Source organism: Ahaetulla prasina, chromosome 3 (assembly GCF_028640845.1).
Source record: "Ahaetulla prasina isolate Xishuangbanna chromosome 3, ASM2864084v1, whole genome shotgun sequence".
NCBI lineage: Eukaryota > Metazoa > Chordata > Lepidosauria > Squamata > Colubridae > Ahaetulla > Ahaetulla prasina.
Window position 1 is genome coordinate 29,835,368 of NC_080541.1, and position 24,216 is coordinate 29,859,583.

The 24,216-nt window shown below is 38.0% G+C and overlaps 1 protein-coding gene across 1 annotated transcript in view; it reads right to left on the reverse strand.

Annotated features, from left to right (window-relative positions):
* The window catches only part of RIMS2 (regulating synaptic membrane exocytosis 2), a 318,322-nt gene that overhangs the window by 62,956 nt on the left and 231,150 nt on the right, over positions 1–24,216 (reverse strand). The window contains exon 24 of the mRNA XM_058175035.1: positions 10,304–10,404. Within this exon, the coding sequence (XP_058031018.1) occupies positions 10,304–10,404 (101 nt within the window). The remainder of the gene's footprint in view (positions 1–10,303; positions 10,405–24,216) is intronic.

Consider the following 24,216-nt stretch of genomic DNA (forward strand, 5'->3'; position numbering starts at 1 on the left):
TGACATGTACTTTGATATACTCTTCACTATATCATTTTCTAAATTAGCCCCCATTTCGATCACTCCACCGTATGAAGAGATGGAGGAGGAAATTATTAAGGATTTTTTTATAGTAACTCCTACTTCCTTTGCTAACAGGGTTATGACTATATCAATTCCCATACCCATTTTTAAACTAACATATATTTCAATAATATTAGACGTAGATGGCCAGACAATAATTACATTAGAGCTTTTAACAACATGACATCCAGTATCCCTCTACAGTAACTGAGTTTCAGTATTGTAAAACTAATATAGATAGTCCTCGACTTATAACAGTTTGTTCAGTGATCATTCAAGGTTACAACGGCACTGAAAAAAGCGACTTATGACCATTTTTCACACTTCATGACCATTGCAACATCCCCATAGTCACATGATCAAAATTCCAACAACTGGCAACTGATTCTTCTTTATGATGGTTGCAGTGTCCTGAAGTCATGTGATCACCTTTTGTGACCTTCTGACAAGCAAAGTCAATGAGGAAGCTGGATTCACTTAACAACGGTATTACTAATTTAACAACTGCAGCAATTCACTTAACAACTGTTGCAAGAAAGGGGTCATAAAATGGGGCAAAATTCACTTAACTACTGTCTTGCTTAGCAATAGCAATTTTGTGCTCAATGAAATGGTCCTTTATACAGAACTACCTGTATCAAAATAATTATCAAAAAGTATCAAAAATAAGTATCAAAAATTAAGCTTCTTTGGAAGCTTAATTTGAATGATCAGATTTTCTGTATATATTTCTAAAAAGTACTCCAAATAAGACCATTCTTGAGATTCATTATGTTATATAACCTAGTACAGTACATCATTCTTTCCAGCAATCCTACCCAAATTTGAAATTATTCTACAGTTCAAAAAAATAGAACTTAGGCTGGTTCAAGACAATTTGCTGCTTGAGGCCAGTCAGGCAATTACACTGCTACATATCTATTTCACCATAATGTGGAACCAACGCCAATTAATTTATTTTAACACTTGAAACAGAAGATCCCATAAACATTTCTATTCATGCCTTACAATATAATTGACATATTAAATAACTAAACATTTTCCCCTTACTTTTCAAGACATTCAAAAATTGCTGCCAGAAGTGATTGCTCCTTCTTTAATAGACGCATAAAATAAATTTTACTTTCATGGTAACTTTGTAAAGTAATGGAGAAATTGTCTTTGCTGGAAATATCACCAAATGCAGCTGGAAACAAATAATATTAAACATAGAGAAAGAAACCTTAAATATATATTTTTAAGGTTTATCTAAGTGAATTCCTTTGACAAAATTGACAAAACGTGCAAGCTCTGTAAACCACACTGTGTATATGTCAAGACATTTTTTGCTGTTATTAACTTCTGGCAGTTGTTTTTATATCTACATATCACACTGGCATAAACAAATTTCTTTTCACAAAAAATATAGTCTATAACAGAAACATTTCTGTGTGTCACATTTCTTTAAACCTGAGCCCTGAAAATTTCCAAAATATTGTAAAAAGCTAGTGAAACAGGGAATTTTTTTTCCAACTGAAAATAGGGTTTTCAGGTCTGAAATTTAGATGAATTTATATCAGTATCTTATCACTAACTGTTGAACAAGAAAACTGCTGGTATAAAATATTTCATTTATGATCATTGTTTTTGAAATATAATAATGTAAAAAAGCAGCAAAGAATTGTAAGATATATGAAATATGTTTACAATATTATAGTTTTAGACAAAATATGTATCCTGAAATCAATAAAATCCTAGCATTCCAGCATCTGCTGTTGGAGTCTCAATACTCTAAAAAAAATGTGGAGGCATCTCTTGGACAAATAGCATTGTGCTTCTTAGGAAAGGGCCTCAAATACCCCCAGGCTATAGTGGCATAATTCATCCCCCAACTCTTTATTTCAAGAAAATAAATCTATTTAGGTCAAAAATTCAGCAAAATTCCTTTCCTATCTCCAGCCATAGCTGGTATGTCCCAGTAAACTTTGTACGTAAAGGTGAACTTCCCCAGTCCTGGTTTACCAGCAAATTTTGCTACCTTTGGTTTTGGGGCTTTATTAATCATTTTCTGTTTTCATAAAAACTTATAAGTAAAATTCAGATTTGCAGAGCAAAACAATGTTTGTTTATATCCTATATAGGTAGTACTTGATTTATAACAGTTTGTTTAGTGACCATTCAAAGTTTCAACAGCACTGAAAAAAGTGACTTATGACCATTTTTCACACTTAACAACTGTTGCAGTGTTCTTTTGGTCACATGATTTACATTCAGATACTTGACAACTGGTTCATATTTATGATGGTTGCAGTTTCCCAGGGTCATGTCATTTAACAACCATGCTACTAATGTAACAACTGCTGTGATTCACTTAACAAATATAACAAGGAAAGTCATAAAATGGGACAAAGCTCACTTAACAAATTTCTCACTTAGCAACATAAATTCTGTGCTCAATTGTGATCATAAGTAGAGGACTACCTGTACTTATTACTCAAGGATAAAGAAATAAGATAAATTACTATTTTCAATTCCAAAGCATAGTTTCTCAATTCTAAACTCCCAAGTATATTTTTCAGAACCCAAGAGTATGTTTAGCTCAGCAATGACATATGCTGAGAAAAAATATTCTAGAAATCATCTTTCTTCAACCTCTATTAAATTGGCTTGTATCTCCATATCTGTTCCTAAGATATCTAAATAACTTACATCTTCTAGTATATTCAGAATTTCATTCATTCATCTCTGATTGGGTATCCCATCTGCCTTCTAGTTTCTTGACAAAATATTGTCATTAATAACAGTTTCTTTACAATAACAATTTCTCAGTTGATGTTACAGGCAGAAGAAATAACCTTGAGGAACAGGACAAAGAGCCTCAAACAAGAAAACAGATAAAAGAAATCTGAATAGGGGGCAGAAGTGTAATTTGAGAGTGTCTCAGATATGACTATCCCTAGTTTAAAGGGATAAAGATAAAGGGAGGGAGGAGGAAAGTGCATTCAGACTTGCAAGACTCTGTTCCTATGACCTTATAATAAAAGTAGCCTGTTTTTGGTTTCCAAATTTGATCTACCCTGGAGGGCTGTCAGTTGACTTTCTATTGTCCCTCTCTAGATTTTTATGATAGCCTTGAAAAGACAGCTGCAACTAGTTATCTATTATGAAATATGTATGCTAGAGAACATATTAGCTAAATCTTTACAGCATATATTATCTTGTGAGAAATCCCGGAGAACTAATAAAACATCATCTGATCAGGACCAGGAAAAAGTTGTGCCTATCATAAAAACTGAAAATTTTGGAGACACAATATTTCTCGCTTTTACCCCCAAAAAATAAAAAATATTCCATAACATTCTGGTTAGCCAAACAGCTAAATCATGGTCAGGATGACTTGACTATTAAGTTGATATGTAACCGGTTAAAAAAATCATAATCATCAGTGATTCCTCACCAAACCAATTAACAAGTGGGATATATTAATCTAATAATAATGTATTACATTTGTAAGGTTACTGAATCAAAACAGATTCAATGTCAGATAATCACATTAATCACATGGGAACACACAAATACCAACATGTTGGGGAAATATTCAAATAAATTATAAATACTGATCATCAATTAAGTCGGTTCTTCTGCAAGATTCAATCCTCTTCAACATTTTATTAATGACTTGAATTGAATGAATACTTATCAGATTTTCTAACACAAATATTTTTTACAAAACTAAAATGATATTCAATAAAATTCATATCAATACCACTTTATTGTAATTCCTCCAGAGAATGAGAAGTAAATTAAGATGCTGAATGTCTATGGAGATATGTTTTAGTTTAATTTCTTCCCATGCAGCTACTGTACAGCTTTCTCAAGGGAAGCATTAAGTGAATGCCAATTTTCCCAAAATTAATTTTGTTCAGCCAGTTTAGCCTAAAATTCTGCTTATAACAATGTTAGGATATTAGCTGATTTTGTTTATAATAAGTGGAAATGTTCTGCTTTTGATTTTATGAAACAATTATTTCCAATGTCCAAAGAAAAGAAATATAAGAAAATACTTTACAAAGTAGAACAGAATTTCTAAACTAAAAAACACATCTTGGAAGAAGGTAAAGATAAGTCATTTTTGTATTATTGCCAAGAAAACTATATTCAGCATTCCTATACAGATGAGAGCTTTTCTGAAAAGGCAATTTTATTCATTTAATTTGTTGCACCTGTGTGAGTAGAAATAATAGAACCATAACCTTCACAAATCAGTGGGAGTTTGCATGCAGGTTTGGCAATTTTTACAATAGAAACCTACTTTGTACTAAATTTTTTGCTCAAAAAAACTATTTTTGCTCAGAGGTTTATTAGAATCTAAAATAATAGGGTTAGAAGGGACCTTGGAGGCCTTCTAGTCCAACCCCCTGCCCATGGCAGGAGATCCTGTACCATTCTGGACAAATGAATGTCCAGACTCTTCTTGAAAATCTCCAGTGATAACACATCCACACCTTCCAGAGGCAAGCCATTCCACTGATAAATTATTCATTATTTATTAATTAAACTTATATTCTACCTGACTCTAAATGACTTTCTTTTTTTTTCAAAAAATTTTTTAATTGTTTTAATATGACACACAATCTGACAAACACACAACACACAACATATTTCCTATTTCTAAACAGCGTTTCTTAATGGTTTTCTTTCACTTTTATACCTTTCTGCCCATTTGTTATTTTGACTTTCAATCAATTTAAATGTAATATAAATAGAGATCTTAAATTTAAAAGTCAGTTAAAATAAAATGGATTTAGATGGAGAGAAAGGAAGCCAAGTAGGAAGAAGGTGGAGTGTTATCTTTAGACATCTGCAAAATCCACCCACCCATTGGGACCCCAGACTAGTTGACACAGCCATGTCTCAAGCCTTCTTGGAAGGCCAATAGGGTGTGCGTGGATCTCACCTGATGTTCCAGAGGGCAGGAGCCATGGCAAAAAAGGCTCTTCTTCTGTACACCGCCAGCTGAAATTCATTGACCAATAGGGGCCACAGCATGTTCCTTCTGCTTGGCGGGATGGGCTAGTCCCATTATGACAAGCCAGTTCCTCAGATAAGGTGGACCTACAGAGACTTTGAATTAGACCTGGAAGCAAACTGGCCACCAATATAGCTTGTAGAACAGCAGTGTAACATGGGCCATCCTAGGGGCTTCAAGAACTGCCTATACAGCTATGTTTTCCACCAACAGAAGCTTCTGGATACTCTTCAAGACTAGTGTTGTGGTCCGCCAGCAGCTTGTGGAGCTGGCAATGGAGTCAGACAGCGATGAGGCTGAGGAAGAACATGGGTCAGTCCTGGAGGCTGGGGAACGTCCAGATGAGGGCTCTGCATCAGAGCAGAGGTGGGCCAGGGCCATCAGGGAATAATGTGCAGACTCCAGAGCCTCCAGAGGCTGAGAGTAGCAAGGCAGAGGAACAGGAGGAGCCTGTTCCTAATGCACACCTGAGAAGAGCTGCCAGAAGGCAAAAGCAGCTAAAGCAAAGAGGACGACTCGGGAGTAGGGCCAGGAGATGATTGGCCCCTCCCATAAGGCTTAAAAGACCAGCAATGGCATTTGGGCTCTTTGCCGGAAAACAAGGTTGATAGCTTTGTCTTGCTACGTTTGTTTCTTATCGGCATCTTCTGAACTTTTGGCAAGAAAGGCCTTTGGCAGTTTGCCTAATTAAGACCAAGGTTGGTGACAGGATTGAGGAATTGTGTTGGGAAGAATTTGCTTTGATTTAGTTTGGACTACGCTGAGAATGAGTTAATTCTCAGCTGTTCTAATAAAGTTTGTTTGTTTTTAAACTGACTGAGTTTTTTACTACCTATTTGGGCCTGGGTCACAACAAGTAGCTCCATATAAAGTGCATTGCAGGAGTTCAAATGTTAGATGACCATGGCTTGAGTGAATGCATGGATTCCCAATCCAGGAAAGGACACAGCTGGGGCACAACACAAAGTTGCACAAAATCTCTCCTAGCCACGGCTGCCACCTGTTCATTGCACAGGAGTCATGAGTCCAGGAAAATCTCCAAATTACACACCAAACCTATCTGGGATAGAGCAACCCCATCCAGAACTGAATGTGTTAAAGTCCTGGAACCCCAAGCTCTACACATCCAAAGCCACTCGGTCTTACTAGGGTTCAACTGAAGTCTGTTGTCCCCTGTGCAGACCCCTACCAGCCTGCAGCCATTCTGAGAGGGCAGCAACAGCAACACTTGGGTCACCCAGGATGGAGATGTAAACTTGAGTATCAGGATGGTGAATGATCTAACCCAGTGGCTTCAGGTGTATGTTAAAAAGGAGTGGAGGGGATATCAAGCCCTTCACACATCACAAAGGAGTGGCTGTGGACTGGAACTCTCACTCCCTATCAACACCGACTAGAACAAGGAAAGGAGTCAAACTAGCACAAGATTGTGCAATCCAACCTCACAATCCGTAGTCAGTCCAAAAGGGTTCCATGGTTAATGGTCTCAAAGGCTGCTGAAAAGTCAAGGTGAACAAGGATGGATCCATTATCCCATGCTATTCTCACTAGAAATCATCAGTTGCAACCAATGTTGTTTCAGTCTCATAACCGGGCCTGAAATCTGATAAGAGATCTAGATAATCCCTTTCATCCAGGACCCTCTTAAACTACCATATAACCACCTTCTCTACCATCTTCCCTAAAATGGTAGTTTGGAGGCTGGATGGAAATTGTCCAGACAGATGGGATCAAGAGATGATTTTTGAGGAGGGGCAAACCAGGGCGTCTTTAAAAGTTCCCAGAAACATCCTCTCTGTAGTGAAGAATTTGTCACTGCCTGAACCTGCCTGGCTGCCACCATCCTTGATTTTCACCTAATTGACACGTGGTTGCACTGACAGCATCAGAGACCCTGTCTATTTCATCAGGTTCAACAGGGTCAAATTGTTCCAAGATAACCAGATCAGATCTTTCCAGACATCTCAAATGTATCTGCACCATGGATGGGTTCCAGCTGGGAATAAATCCAAGCAACTTTGTCCATCAAGTTTTTAAATTCCTCTGAATGATCCTGAAGATGATCACCTGAGCCCTGCTGTCCCAGGAGGGTCAGGGTGATCCTAAACAGGGCCATTGGGCAGCACACTTAAGGCATAATAAAGGTGCAGTAATAATGGTGTTTCATTGCTCTTACTGCCATGAAGTAGGGCTTAACAGCATCTCTAAATCATGTCCAGTCAGATTCATTCCTTGTTTTTCTCTACCAGAATTCTAGGTATCTCTTAATTGTTTTCAGAACTCGTAGTTCCTCCATGATATATCCAATTCTATTCTTTTACTTTCACATAAAAGTCAGCAGAATTGCAGATTTAAGAATAAACCAGCCACCAGATTTTGCTCTTGCTAAAATACATGTAATCCTGAAATATTATTTTATATGCAACCCTTACTTCATTCATATGTAAAGAACCACATCCTTCATGTTAATTCAATGGACTCATTAAATTTGATTAACATATGCCTGCTAAATTTGACTAATTGAAATCAATTGATTTAATTTATTAAATTAAATATCCACACACTTTTTTTTTCAAATGTGCTCCTAAACAGATTAGATATCCGATTGCCTACAGAAGAAGCAAAATCAGGTTTAACAAACAAATACAGTGTAAACAATATATCCTATAGGCTGGAATAATGATTCAGTCCATAAATGTCAGATCAGTAATGTTTCATTCTAAGTATTTTTCATCAATATATGAGCCCCACATATATTCCATCATGGCATTTATAATGACCAAATGTCTGGCCATGCCACAGCAGAACTTGGAATCTCTGATAATCTCTGACGGACAACTGGTCTATGGAGGTGGGGATAGAATAAAAAATACGTTGTGATATCAGGATGCAAGCATGAAAGGCTCGGGATTTATGACATTATATTTTCATTTTTTCATCATCATAGTACGTAGCAGTCATTTAAGGATCTTTGCTCAAAGTAACAGAAGTGGAATTAGCCTCATCCACTGCAAGGAGTGAACTATTACTACTTTATATTTTATGTACAAAATGTGTATATCTAAAAAAGATGTATATTTTGTTTCTGCTTATGCTTATGTGACTTATGAGTTAAGATACTTTCCAAATGTCTGAGGGTTAAGCTCTGTAGGAGATATGCTTTTGAGTGTGTACGCAGCAGAATATCAGAATATTGAAGCTTGTAACTTTCATGCATATGTAATGTAATTAGTCAATCAGTCAATGCTCAAATGTTTAATCATCCAAGATGTCCTACATAGCCAACTACAAAACTGGAATCCACACTATCTACTTTTCATTTTGATAATATTAATTTAATGTAGAAGATAATCTTAATGAGACCAGAACCTTAGTTCAACACACACACACAAAAAGCATTTTGCATAAGTCCATTGGCCATCTTAAAAGAAGGCTAAAACTGTCAGGCCCAAAACCAAGAATGGCATTTGCCAATTCTTCCAAGCTTTTATTGTTTCACACCTATAGACAAAATTTTGCCAGACTAAGAAGACTCTACTATCCGCATCTACAATATGCAAACTATTAAGGAGGGCCTCTCTTTACCCCTCTTTCTCTCCCACATAATATCTGGGCTAATAGACTCTTACTCCTCTGGAATTCACTCCCTCCTTCCTGAGGATCTACTTCTTCAATACTTTCCATCACAAAAATCACAGCCTTCTAGTTATTAACTCCTCCCTCTGGCAGCACCACTATTACCCCCTCAAAAGGGTCTCTGAAGACCTGAAAGTAACCCAAAGTAACCCATTTGATAAAAACATATTGGAGGGTGTAATCTCAAAAGCAAAACCCACCATATTATCGATGCTAGCAGTCATACTTCATAAAATAATTGCATGTTTCGTGACAAGATATGTAGTTGTTTTAAGCAAACACTGTATATATAACATCAGCTATAAATAATTTGTACCAATATTTCTAAGCTCATAATGAATATAAGGAAAACATTTGCTCATAATTGCCACATGATGAACAGTCAAATAGCTCACTAATTTACTAAGAGTATATCAGTCTTTTTTTTATCAAATCAGATGAATAAGCAGGACATAGCGTAACATTGTTTGACTAATGTTTATTCAGGATTAGGTTTTGTGTTCCAACAGCAAGGATAATACTATCAGCCAACCATTCTATACAGAATTCAACAAAAACTATCTGTAGGGTTGTACAGAGCTTTGGATTGAGTTACAAAATGGTGTTGCAGAATGTATGAGGCACAAATGTAGTAACAGTCTGCAATTCCTTCAAGAAAGTATGTCTTTTCCTAAAATTGTGAAGCAGTTGCACAGGACACGTTATAAGCTTCCTGGGGGAAATGTAGCTCTTCCAAAGAGCTAAGGAATTGAATTCCTCTGCATTTATCTTAATGGATGCCAAAGTAACACCATATGCATTGGAGCAACTAAGTACACCACATATTTATGTGCCAGATAGTAATCATCTGCTCATATCTGTAAATAGTATGTTCCAATACATTACACAAAGGACTGAATCTTGAAGCCCTCAGTGCTGAATTGCAAAAAGAAGCTTCCAAGATATTTCTACACACAAAGGTAAAGAATGGAGTATGAGGTTTTAACATTAAATTCAAATATTCGTTTCATCATCATTTATGGGCTACTAAACTCATGGCTGATTAATGTACTTCACCACAAAATTAATTTAACATTTAATACTTTTAAAATGGACATTTGTTTAACATTCCTGGTAATTTCTAATCTTGATAAACTAATTCTTATTCACATAGAATCACGATGAATTTGGCACAATAATTGATTTGAAAATGATCCAGAATCTTTTAGTTCTAGCTATACATATTCCCATGGGAGTGAATACTACTGCTATGTACTGTCTTGCCTTTTATACTTTTTGCAGAGAGCACTTTTTGAGTGCATAGAAGGAAAGTGAGGTTTCTGTCAGAGAACAAAACCATAGGACTCGCGAGATCACCCTCTTAATACTCTCAAAATCTTTCACCTTTGTAAGGTCTTTTCTAGAAGCTTAGGTAAGGGGAAAGGTAGGAGCTGAAAAGAATTCTTGTAGTCTAATTTACTTCCCAGTATAAACATGCATATCAGCATTGCATTCTTAATTAAACATGCTACCCATGAAACAATTACTAGCATCTTACTGCCTCATCAAGTCAGACAATTACATATTTTGCTGTTTTTCAAAACAAAATGCCCTTGCCTTGGAATGATAATCTTGCTCCAGCCTGGAATCTGATCCTGCTACATGTTTGTACTTGTTCATTTTCATTTGACGATTTCTCTCTTCAATATCCAGAGTACCTGTCAAATTCAAAAGAAAACATGAATGTGTCATTCCAAACCAGTCTCAGTATTCTTAACCAAGATGGAGAACATTTAAAAATTATTCATATATAACTTAAAAATTAAATCTATGATGAGTAAGACAACTTCACTGGCAAATATCAAAAGACCATTATGAATGTAACTGTTTTAATTTCAACCATGTAAGTTATACTATTTTAATTTAAGGTTAAGATTGCACATAAATTATCAAATGGGGGGGGGAATCAATGTCTTTTTACAAAAACAACACACTAAAAACAGACAAGTTTGAAATGAGTAACATATAATATCTACTATTCATCTATATCCTTTTAAACATCATAGAGCAATATTATAGGCCTGGCTAGCTTAACTGTAACATGAGTAGGTATTTCTATTATTTTAAATGCATTGGATTCTATTATTCATGCATTGAATCAATGATGCAATGACCTACTAGACATGGGTAATAATTCTGATAGCATGCTCTCAGAGGTATTCAGAGCTCTTGACAAAACTAGATGGTATCTGAAGAATTCCCCAAATTGTCTTTTTACAGATATTATATTCCTCAGATTTTGTTTGAGATCATCAAATCTCACAAAATTTGCCAGTTCTTATGTGAGCTGGTATGAGCTCTGAAGGGTAAAAGCTGAAATGCTGGGAAATTTTGGCTGGATTCTTTTTGAGATTTTTTTTTAATAATGTACACTTTTGTTTTGAATTTTTTGTGCCCAGTAACTGATAGGTTTGACAATTCCTGATTTGGAACATGCTAGTATATCATGAATTATATATGTACCATTTGCAAATCCTGAAAAATAGGTTGACTTTAATTTTCTAGAACTATTTCTTTAAGGACGAAACCTCTAAGCAAAAAATTGCTTCCCCCCACTTTCGGCTAATAAATAATATTTGGGATCAAATGTCAAACAAAGCAGGTGTAAGACAACATTTTGAAAGAAATGCTAACAAAAGATGACAACAAAACGGCTACTTTAGTCATACCATATAATTAACTAGTTCTAGTCTAGATTAAAGAAACAACACTACATAGTATTTGCTATGACTTCTGCTTTGTGGTAGCATGGAGCAACACAACCACAACTGGTTTTGTGAACTCTATAAACAATATCAAAACTGAAAATCTGTGAGAAGCAAGAGAGAACAAACAGATGAGGGCATTTTTCAGAATAGACACCTTTTTTTCTAAACCATTAAACAAATATAGGAAATGCTGAACTACACCCAGTATTCAGTAATTGTAATTAAGAGAACTGCATATGTAATTTGCATATCAATCACAACTGAGCTCAGCACAATGCTTTAAAAAATACGTGTGCATAAATTAATAAACAGGACAACAGAATGAGGTCAAAGTTTTCAGACGCAATATTAACTTTTAGAGGTGAATTATATGATCGTAAGATATAAACTGAATAGTGTTTTTCTCTGAGACTAGAATAAACATTGGAAAACGTCTTTCGTGACATTATAGACAGATAATTAAAACAGTGACATTATGGTTTTTAGAGATCACAGATGATTTACCCAGTTCTTATTCTAGCTGAATTATTATCTTGGCTGTATCTTTTCTACTTATACAATACACTTTTTAAAGGTATATTATAGTCTAAATTTGATCATATCAGTTTTGTAAAAAAGCATTAGAATATTGGCAGTTTCAATTCTTCCTTTAATAAACCCCCATATTTTCCTGTTTTAAGAAAATTTAATGAAGCCATTACTTCATTAAACTTTATCAGTTAAATGGTAGATTAGCTTTCTTGTGTATCATCACTAATTCAAACTCACTAGTGCTTATAGAACAATTATTTTAGAAGGGCAACTGTATCAAAACCAATGACAGCAGTTAATGGCACCTTGAGTACTAATTTATTTATTATCACATAAACTTTTAAGGGTCACAGTGCATCAAGTGATAACTTTCTAAATCTTTAGAGATGAATTATTATTGTTTTCTAGAAATTAAGTTGATTCCCCCTCCCATGCCCCTTGGTGCATATTTTTAGGAACTTAAAACAAATCATTTGCCCTTTTAAATCCACTCCTATAATCTAGGGAAATTATTTTGGCAGAGTTTGCTATATCTTTGTTTTAATTACGCTAAATAATTGGCATCATTAGCAAATGGAGACCCTATCTGTAACTCCATATACAGTACTGTGGTTAAAATCTGTAGTATCTAAATGCTGTAAATATAAACAAAACAGAATGGAAATAAACAAATAAATCATGTGACCTTAAATCCTCGATTTATGCTATGTGCCACCCAGTGGCGGGATTCAAACTTTTTTACTACCGGTTCTGTGGGCGTGGCTTGGTGGGCGTGGCATGCCTTGGTGGATGTGGCTTGGTGGGCATGGCAGGGGAAGGATACTGTAAAATCTCCATTCCCTCCCTACTTCAGGGGAATGTTACTGCAAAATCCCCATTTCCTCCTGATCAGCTGGGACTCGGGAGGCAGAGAATAGATGGGGGCGGGACCGGTCAGAGGTGGTATTTACCGGTTCTCCGAACTACTCAAAATTTCCGCTACTGGTTCTCCAGAACTGCTGAATACCACCTCTAGTGCCACCAGAGGTTTTCAATGTTATAAGGATCCCAGTTTTACTGTATGGGAACTTCCAGCATATGGGCATGTTTCATGGTTAAAATATAGGCTGCTGATATCTCATTTCCTTAACGTAGTGATTTAATCTTAAAAATCAATGACTCACCAAATGGCAGCTATCATTCCATCACATTTGTAAAACATAAAGATTAATTAAATTACATTACTACTTATAGCGCTGTAATGATAAAAATAAATGATATTTAACATTTTGCTATTTTGTTTTGAGGGACAAAATCTGAAATGCTTTTACAGTGAAGTCAGCAGTTTCCCAAGATACCTATAATATTTCTGAGTAATATATTGTTGGGTTTCTCTGGTTCTCCCACTGGTAAATAGACCGTAATTCCATTAAGTGTGGTGATTAGGGCCTGTAACTAATAATTGCCTTATAATCCACAGAATTTAGGAAGGGCTTTTTGAACTACAATATTTTCAGTACCTGGTGTATAATCTATGTACAACTATACACTGTAACACTTACAATAAAAATAAGAAAATACTCATTTTGGTCTCATTCTTGGGTACTAAAATATAAAAATGAGTGATGGAATTATTATTATTATATAATCAGTTTTTAATACTTATTTATTAATACTTATTTCTATGGTGCCACATTCCCTGTAATTTTTTTCATTGTATGTATATATACAATTAATTTAATCAAAAAATGCTACCCAATAAAGAGATTCACAGCTAGTCATTAGTACAATTATTGAATACTGGTTGAGAAGCGACATTGGTATCTAAAAATGTTAGTTCAAATAGAGAGATACATGAGATATTAATTGTAGGTATCTTTTCAGAAATACACCAACACAAAGTAATACTACCCATTCAAAGGAAAAAAGTGACAACAAACTTACTTAATTTTAGAGGCAACATAGATGTAAAAGGCTAAAGCTTTGATGATAGCATAGGCCCACAAATTCCAAGGAATCCCTAGTAAATGCACTTCTTAAAAAGCAAAATCTAATGACAGGCTTATTGTACAAGTTTGTTAACACAAAAACTACCTAGAACTGCATACTGTATAAGGAGGTGCTCTGATTCAAGTTATACTGGCAAGGCAGAGATTAAGTAGAGTCCATTTATTACACACTTAACACAGCGCCAAATGACCCACCAATGCAGCCAGTGAAACTCTGCCCCAGCCCTCAGTTTTCCCTCAGTCTGAATTCCATAGTTCCATGGCCGACCCCCGAGGCCAAGAGGGAAGCCACAATATCCACAAGTAACAAGTCTGCAACACCAGTCCAGGGTTCTAAAAACCAAAGCACAGTAAGAGTCTGAAGTCAAAGAGCCAAGTCCAAAGTTCATAAATGAAATCCAAAGTTCAGAGCCAAGAAACATGATGCAAGATTCGCAAGGCAGTATTCATGAATGCCAGGAAGGTGTGCATCAAAGAAAATAGGTATTCCTGATAGATTTTCCCTTAACGTCTGATTAAATCACCCGTCCCCAAGTGTTCCTTGTGAAGAGGGATGGGGCTGCTTCCTCATGAGCAACCTCACCAATTTCCTCTGTGCCTCTTTCCATTTTACACTCTCCATGCCATTGGGCAAGGGAAGCAACTGTTCCTCGTCAAAGGTGGTCTGGAGCCTATCATCTCCACTGTCCCTCTGCAGCTGATCTACTCCCGCAGGTATCTCTCTATCTGGTCAGCTGCTTCCCCCCCACCCCCCGCCAGACACCCCTGGGACTGTCTCATCCTCTGCCCCTGGACTCTCTGCTTATTCCGAGGGGACTGTGTTGCCAACTCCTTCTCCTCCAAACCAGGATCTGACAGCACCATGACAAAAGGTATGAGTAACAACTGGGCTTTATAATTGGAAAAGTGGGAATCAATTTTGTCTTAATAGTGATATATACATTCATAAGCTTAAGTTTACCTCAGTTATGGCCATTCTTGGACCAAAAACTTCATCCAAAAAAACCCCTTCTGAGCCTCATAGACACAAGAGAGAAGGAAATCTTGTGTTGTTATTGACACATAAAAAGAGCAGACTCAGAATATCCTCTGGCAATTTTCTATTATTCAATATTTTTTAATTTTACTTATTAAATTTCTAGGCTACCTATCTCACTAATATAGTGACTCTCTGTTGGCTTACAATATAATAGAGAGTTAAAAAAATAAAATTAGAAAAATTGAATAGCATAATAATAATATAATAGTTAAAAGTTAAAAAACAAGATAATGAGGATGAGAATCTTTTTTACTCCATCAGCCACCCTCAAGTAGCGGGCCCAGGCCAATGGCAGAGCTAAGTCTTTAGACTCATCTGGAAGGCCAGAAGTATGGAGGGATGAGGGGAAACCTAACCTTCAATGGGAGAATATTTCAGAGTGCAGGGGCCAAAGCAGAAAAGATTCTTCTCCTGTATTCTGACAGCTGAAATTCTTTGGCTGACAAGACCAGAAGCAGGCCCTTTCCACTGGAATGAATGGGGCAAATTAGCCCCATTGGCATGAGATGGTTCCTCACATAGCCTAGACTCATGCCATAAAGGACTTTAAAGATAATGACCAACACCTTGAATTGCACCCAGAAGCAAAATGGCAGCCAGTGTCACACATATACCACCCAAGGGGTCTCCAAAAATGTCCATGCCATTGCATTCTGTACCAGTTGCAGTTTCCAAATACTGTTCAAGGGTAGCCCCTTGTAGACCATAATCCTTCTAAGAGATGACATGGCATGAGTGATTATGCACAATAACTTACTTTTTCCATCTTGGTGACTTTTAGTTCCTAAACAAGGCTAACTATAATCCCTTCACCCATACATATTCAGTGTGGATTAATAATGATTGCATATATCCAACCTACCTTCCACTGAGGACCTGTATACTGCACGAGTCAAAAAGAGGGCTGTGAAAATATTTACAGACCCCTCATATCCTAAACATAAAGTGTTTCAACTCCTACCCTCAAAACGACACTATAGAGCACTGCACACCAGAACAACTAGACACAAGAACAGTTTTTTCCCCAAATGCCATCATTCTGCTAAACAAATAATTCCATCAACACTGTCGAACTATTTACTAAAACCGCACTACTATTAATCTTCTCATTGTTCCCATCATCCATCTCCTTCCACTTATGACTATAACTGTAACTTTGTTGCTTGCATTCTTACGATTTATATTGATATTGTTTCCTGATTGCTAATTTGTACCCTATGACTATCATTAAGTGTTGTACCTTATGATTCTTGATGAACGTATCTTTTCTTTTATGTACACTGAGAGCATATGCACCAAGACAAATTCTTTGTGTGTCCAATCACACTTGGCCAATAACAGAATTCTATTCTATTCTATTCTATTCTATTCTATTCTATTCTATTCTATTCTATTCTATTCTATTCTATTCTATCTAAAACAAAATTGACTAAAATGATAAAAGGAGTACATTTATCCAATATTTTCAATGCTGCTTATATAAAATGGATATTCCAGCTTAACTATCTGTTATGGTGTATTGGGTGACAGCTTTTTAGGGATATCACCAATGTGTCCTGGAATCTGAAAGAAATATTAATTACTCCCTCACATTTGTATTTTGATTCTCACCACCCATTGGAACACAAAATGGGAGCGATCAGAGCCCTCCACCACCAGGTTGAAGGATTGCCTACCAGAAAAGAGGGAAAAGAAAAAGAACAAAAACACACCAAGGAAGCCCTCAGAACTTGTGCTTATCAACTGGGTCTTTAACAAATTCAGAAAAAGACAACCAGGAGTTCCTCCATAACATATGAAGAAGAGAACAACGAACAAAGCAATGTTGTCATTCTATACATTGCAGAAATATTTGAAAAGCTCAGGAAGATTTTCAACCAATAGAACATACATGCATACCCAAGAATATACTAAGGTAAAGCTTGTCTACCCCAGGATAAAACAGCTAGACACAACCTGAGTAGTGTGATATATGCAGTAGAATACAGTACTTGATCTGCTACTATTCAATCATAAAGCTGCTTCTAGAGAAAGTGAAAGCATTTCACAATATTTGTAATTAGGGTTTTCTAATCATTCTCTTCATGATCTTCTCCTATATCACCTTCCTTCTCAGACTGGTAACAAATCCATATTATGAATTGTACATTTAAAAGAAGAAAAAGAAGAAAGAAGAAAGAAGAGGAGGAGGAGGAGGAGGAGGAGGAGGAAGAGGAGGAAGAGGAAGAAGAAAGGACCGGATACAAACAATAAATCATCAATCAATCAAGTAGAAGAAGCTAGCAATCTTCCTCTGACTCTTTTTAGAATTATTTGGCTCTGGAATGAATGAAAAGTTTATTACAGTCAGAGGACGCAAGGACAAACATAACAGCAAAGAAAGAAAAAGTATATACATGTTGACATTTCATGGTAAAAAAATCATTCAGGAAATTTTTTCCTGCATCTAATTAGGGCAGCCAAAAATTTGACTACCACCAGATTCACACTGGGCCTAAAGTTACAGCAAATTTATATATACATGGTTTAAACAGCCTGGTTAGTAAAGGTAAAATAAAGATTTGTCTCAGATCAGTTGCAATTCATAAATTAAAAGTATGCATGCCACCAACTCTATTTCAATTACAAAGACAGATTCTTTGTTCAAAAGGTAAATCCAGGACTGTTTCTTAAGGACCTGTGATGGAAAGACATTTAATTACATTTTTGCAAAAGGGCTCTGATTGTTAGTTAAATATGCGGTCTCCAGCTGCTGCTGCTTAATGCCAGGTTAACTTGCAATAAAGCCCACCTCATCAGCAATTTGATTGTAGATGAGAGAGCCAACTTAACTTGCATTATCAAGACCTGGTTGGACACTGAAAATGGGGTTTCCCACTTTGAAATGGGCTTTCTGGATTTCAAATGTGGCATAAACCACCACACCAGGGGAGGAGTGAAGGTATGACAGTTGTTGTTTGTAAATTTCTTGTGGCTTCCAGGGGCCTTGCCACAGGCATCATCAGATATGAAACCTTCTTTATGATGCTGAGCCACAGGGATCAGTGGGGATTGCTGTTGATTTTTCTTCTTCCTTGCAATGTAACTGCATTCCTACCTGAGTTCTTGGAGCTGGTGATGGAGCTGGTAGTGGTTTCCCAGCCTCATGGGGGATTTCAATCTGCCATCTCTGGGCCCAGGGCTTGAAACAGCACAGGAGTTCATGGCCACTATGGCAATCATGGCGTTGGTTCAACTTATTCACGACCTGATATACCGGATCTGGTATTTGCCTTGGGACAGTGGAGTTGTAATCTATTTTGGGGGAAGTTAACACCAGTACCCTGCCAGGGACAAGGCCATTTCCTGTTGGTTCTAGAGTTCTTAACAGCCGCCGCTCAATACAGGGAGTTGGAGTCTATTAAAACAGCCTACCCAGTGGTGAAATGTAAAATTTGTTATAACCGGTTCTGTGGGCATGGCTTGGTGGGGGTAAGGTGACTGGGTGGGCATGGCCAACTTTTTTTTTTTACTTTTAAAAGAATTTTTTCGGCTGAAGAGGTTGTAGAAAAAATGCTTTTAAAAGGCTCTGGTGATCCCAGCTGAGCCGCACGAACATCAGAGGGTTTTTTTTTACTTTTAAAAGCATTTTTGGCCGAAGAAAAAATGCTTTTAAAAGTAAAAAAAAACACCTCTGATGATCACGTGGCTCAGCTGGGGGGGGGCAGGGATTTTTGCTACCGGTTCTCCGAACCATCCACCACCATCACTACCAGATTGAGCGAGCCAGTCTGAACCAGGAGCATTTCACCCCTGAGCCTACCACAGTGCAGTTTCAGAGGAAACAAGCTTTTTCCTGAAATTATGGCACACAATTCAGCATATGTCCGTGTTGTCCCTTGGAATCAGAAGGGCACAGGGATAATGAACTAAATTGTGCCTGTGTGAATTCTCTGTGTATACAGATCTCATTGAGCATCTTGGTTTACCGAAAAGGTCCGCAAAGTAGCAAGGCGTATAGAGCGATGGGAGTAAAACAGAGAGTGAAGCCAACCGAGCACAGGTAACAATAAGGGTGGTGAAGCATAATTATTTATCCACCCTTACTGCATCAGTTTTAGGTAATCAGGTCCCTAGATAGCAGCAGTTTTAGGTAATCAGGTCCCTTCTAGTTAAAGACAGACCACCTTCAGGGCTCCTATGAGGAATATTCTCAGCACCTGGCAGATAATGTTTCTTGAGTTTACTGTGTTGGACCACTGGCTGGGCAAAAATGACCAAGGCATTTATTTATTTATTTATTTTTATTATTTAAATTTCTATACCGCCCTTCTCCCGAAGGACTCAGGGCAGTTTACAGCCAAAATAAAACAATCAATATAAAAGTTAAAACCAATTTAAAAGCAAAAATTCAAAGTTGGCTGGACCATTTAAAACCAATAAAAACCCCAATTAAAACCATTAGGCCAGTCCTGCGCAATGAAATAGAAATGTTTTCAGCTCACGTCGAAAGGTCCATAAGTAGCAAGGCGCATAGAGCGATGGGAGTAAGACAGAGAGTGAAGCCGACCGAGCACAGGTAACAATAAGGGTGGTGAAGCATAATTATTTATCCACCCTTACTGCATCAGTTTTAGGTAATCAGGTCCCTAGATAGCAGCAGTTTTAGGTAATCAGGTCCCTTCTAGTTAAAGACAGACCACCTTCAGGGCTCTTATGAGGAATATTCTCAGCACCTGGCAGATAATGTTTCTTGAGTTTACTGTGTTGGACCACTGGCTGGGCAAAAATGACCAAGGCATTTATTTATTTATTTATTTTTATTATTTAAATTTCTATACCGCCCTTCTCCCGAAGGACTCAGGGCAGTTTACAGCCAAAATAAAACAATCAATATAAAAGTTAAAACCAATTTAAAAGCAAAAATTCAAAGTTGGCTGGACCATTTAAAACCAATAAAAACCCCAATTAAAACCATTAGGCCAGTCCTGCGCAATGAAATAGAAATGTTTTCAGCTCACGTCGAAAGGTCCGGAGATCAGGGAGTTGGCTAATACCCGGTGGTAGCTCATTCCAGAGGGTTGGTGCCCCCACAGAGAAGACCCTCCCCCTGGAGGTCACCAGCCGACATTGTCTGGCCGACGGCACCCTAAGGAGACCCTCCCTATGGGAGCGCACTAGTCGATGGGAGGCCGCCGGTAGCAACAGGCGGTCCCATAAATAACCTGGTCCTATGCCATGGAGCGCTTTGAAGGTGGTAACCAACACCTTGAATTGCACCCGAAAGATCACCGGAAGCCAGTACAGCCTGCGCAGGAGGGGTGTTATATGGGAGCAGCGAGTTGCTCCCTCTATCATCTGCGCAGCCACATTCTGAACCAGTTGGAGTCTTTGGGTGCTCTTCAAGGGGAGACCCATGTAGAGAGCGTTGCAGTAGTCCAGACGGGAAGTGACGAGGGCATGAGTGACTGTGCATAAGGAATCCCGGTCTAAGAAGGGACGCAACTGGCGAATCAGGCGAACCTGATAAAAAAGCTCCTCTGGCGACGGCCGTCATATGCTCTTCCAACGACGGCTGTGCATCCAGAAGGACGCCCAGATTGCGGACCCTCTCTGTGGGGGCTAATGACTCATCCCCCACAGTCAGCGATGGCCTCAGCTGATTATACCGGGATGCCGGCATCCACAGCCACTCGGTCTTGGCAGGGTTGAGTCGGAGCCTGTTTTTCCCCATCCAGACCCGCACGGCCTCCAGACACCGGGACATCACTTCAACGGCTTCGCTGGGGTGGTTAGGGGTGGAAATGTACAGCTGAGTATCATCAGCGTACAGATGACACCACGCCCCATTCCTGAGCCCTTTCATCTAGCAGGGATTTAAGCCAATTGATCTCAAGAAAATCAACAGAATATTAGTAGCTATGAGCTCAGCCATCAGTGTTCTAGACTCTGCCCCTACTGGGAGGTGGTATATAATTGGTTAATAGGAGGTGATACTGCCTGTCTTGAAGGAGAAAATAGTGCACCCATTTTTCAAGAGGCCATCCTTCAACCCAGCTGTTAGATAAATTTTATCTAGGCTCCAATTTCCTTTTCTGGAGGAAGGTTGTTAAAAGGATGATAGGCATACAGCTACAGAGGGTCCTGAATGAAGCAAATTATCTGAAACCTTTTCAGTTTGGGTTCAGGCCAGGGTATAGCATTGAGACGACACTGGTCATGCTTGTTGATGACCTTTGTTGAACCTGGGATGCAACTCTTCTGGCTCTCCTAGATCTTTCAGTGGTTTCAAAGTTTATCATGTTACCTTCTGGAAGCTGAGAATGGTAGGCACCATTTTATGTTTCTCAGTTTTAGTCAGTGTTGCTGGGTTAAGACTTGCAGTATGGGCTGGGCTCAGGTCTCTCCCCCCTCCTTTTTAACATCTATGTGAAACAGTTGGTTGATGTCATCTTGTGGCATGAGTATGGTGTCACCACTAATGATACCAACTATACATCTCTAACCCTGACTGATGCTGTTGCAGTGCTGCTTGAATGCCTGGAGGCTGCAAGAGTGTGGATGGGAATAAACTGATGGGAATAAACTTATAACTGCTCAATCATGACAAGACTAAGTGGCTTTGGGTTATTCACCCCTCTCCCCACAGTCTAGCGACTTCTCATCTTTGCATGCCCCTGGAGTGAATTAGGGTACAATTTGGGATCCTCCTGAACTTATATCTTCTGTTTGATGAGCAGGTCGCAGCTATGGCTGTGGAAGGGTTGCACCATAATTGCACCCTTCCCTGGACTAGTTGGCCTTGCTCACAGTCACTCATGCCTTAATCACCCTCCAGTTAGATTATTGCAATGCACTTTACATGAGGCTACCCTTGAAAACCACTCAGAAGTTACAACCAGACCACAATATAGCTCACACAGTAGTGCCCATTGCTTTGCCATGTTATACCTTTATTGAGCAAGCTCCACTAGGTGTTTGTTATTCTTTTAAAGCCCTATATGGCACAGGTCCTGGTTATTTGCATCACTGGTAGACAAAGTGCCTGAAGAACTATGGATAGAGGTTCATAAGATTGGACAGCAACTAAAAACCATCTCAAAGAAAAAGAAATGCAAGAAAGCAAAGTGGATGTCTGATGAGGCCTTACAAAGAGCTGAAGAAAGAAGGAAAATGAAAGGGAAATGAGAAAGGGAAAGATATACCCAACTGAATGCAGATTTCCATAGAATAGCAAGGAGAGATAAGAACACCTTCTTAAACAATGCAAAGAAAAAGAGGAAAACAATAGAATGGGAAAGATTAGAGATTTCTTCTAGAAAATTGGAGATATTAAGGCAATGTTTCATGCAAAGATGGCCACAATAAAGGATAAAAATGGTAGAGACCTAACAGAAGAAAGGATTAAGAAAAGGTGGCAAGAATACCCAGAACACCTGTACAAGAAAAGTCTTAATGTCCCTGATGCTATAATTGCTGACCTGGAGCCAGAGATCCTGGAGTTCAAAATCAAGTGGGCCTTAGCAAGCATTACCAGCAACAAAGATGATGCTGTTAATGTATTGCATTCAATATGCCAGAAAGTGTGAAAAATTCAACAGGATTGGAAAAGGTCAATCTACATTCCAATCCCAAAGAAGTGGAATATCAAAGAATGTTCAAGTGGCTGTACAACTGCACTCATTTCACACACTAGCAAGGTCATGTTCAAAGTCCTACAAGCTAGGCTTCAGCAATATGTGAACTGAGAACTATCAGTAAAAGAAGCTGGGTTTCAAAGAGGCTGAGGAACTAGAGATCAAACTGCCAACATTCACTGGATTATGGAGAAAGCAAGGGAGTTCCAGATAAACATCTACTTCTGTTTCATTGACTATGCTAAAGTCTTCGATTGCGTAGATCACAACAAACTGTGGCAAGTTCCTAAAGAGATGAGAGTAGTAGACCACCCTACCTGTGTCCTGAGACACCTGTGTGCAGGTCAGGATGCAGCAATTAGAATCAGACATGGAACAATTGATTGGTTCAAAATAGGAAAACGAGTATGACAAAACTGCATATTTTCAGTCTGATTATTTAACTTATATGTAGAGTAGATGATACGAAATGCCAGGATGTATGAATCATGAGCCAGAATTAAGATTGCGAGGAGAAATATCAACAACCTTAGATATGCAAACAATACCACTCTAATGGCAGAAAGTGAAGAGGAACTAAAAAGCCTCTTGGTTAGGATGAAAAAGAAAAGTGCAAAAGCTGGCTTGAAACATTAAGAAAAATAAAGATCACGGCATCCATCATTTCCTGGCAAATAGAAGGAGATGAAATGGAAGCAGTGGCAGATTTTATTTTCTTAGGCTCTAAGGTCACTGCAGACAGTGACTGCAGCCATGAAATTAAAAGTCTTTGCTCCTTGGGAGGAAATCTATGGCAATCCTAGAGACCATATTAAAAAGCAGAAATATGAACTTGCCGACAAAGGTCTGCATAGTCAAAACTATGGTTTTCCCAATAGTAATTTAAGGCTGCACCATAAAGATAGGCTGAGCACTGAAGAATTAATGCTTTTGAATTGTGGTGTTGGAGAAGACTCCTGAGAGTCCCTTGGGCTGCAAGATCAGATTAGTCTTATTCTAAAGGCAATCAACCTTGCCTGTTATCCGAAAGGACAGATATTGAAGATGAAGATCAAATGGACCTTCAAATGAGAAGAGAGTATTCATTGGAAAAGACCCTGATGTTGGGAAAGATTGAAGACAAAAGGAGAAGGGGACAGCTAAGGATGAGATGGTGTCATCAATGCAATGCACATGAATTTGGTCAAACTCCAGGAGACAATGGAAGATAGGGGGGTTTGGAGTGCTACAGTCCATGGAATCACGAAGAATCAGACACAATCTTGTGAATGAACAATATGCTACATAAAAACAATCTTCCCCCCAAAAAATCCCTCAATAGTGGAAAAAAATCCTATACTAAATGAAAATTTTAAAAGAGCAAACATCCCAATATCAAGTTTATTTTCTCTAAATACGTGTTTATGTATATAAAAGCCCACTCAAAGACAGATTGGTTTCTAAACCATTAATTGAACACAGACAATATGGTATCGTATAGTCCAGTCTTGCCTCTCTGTCAATACAAAAGTAATTCAAAGGAGGAGAACTGACTAATTTCATTAAGCCAAGATTTAATATTGGGGATATAACATTTTCTATGAGTACA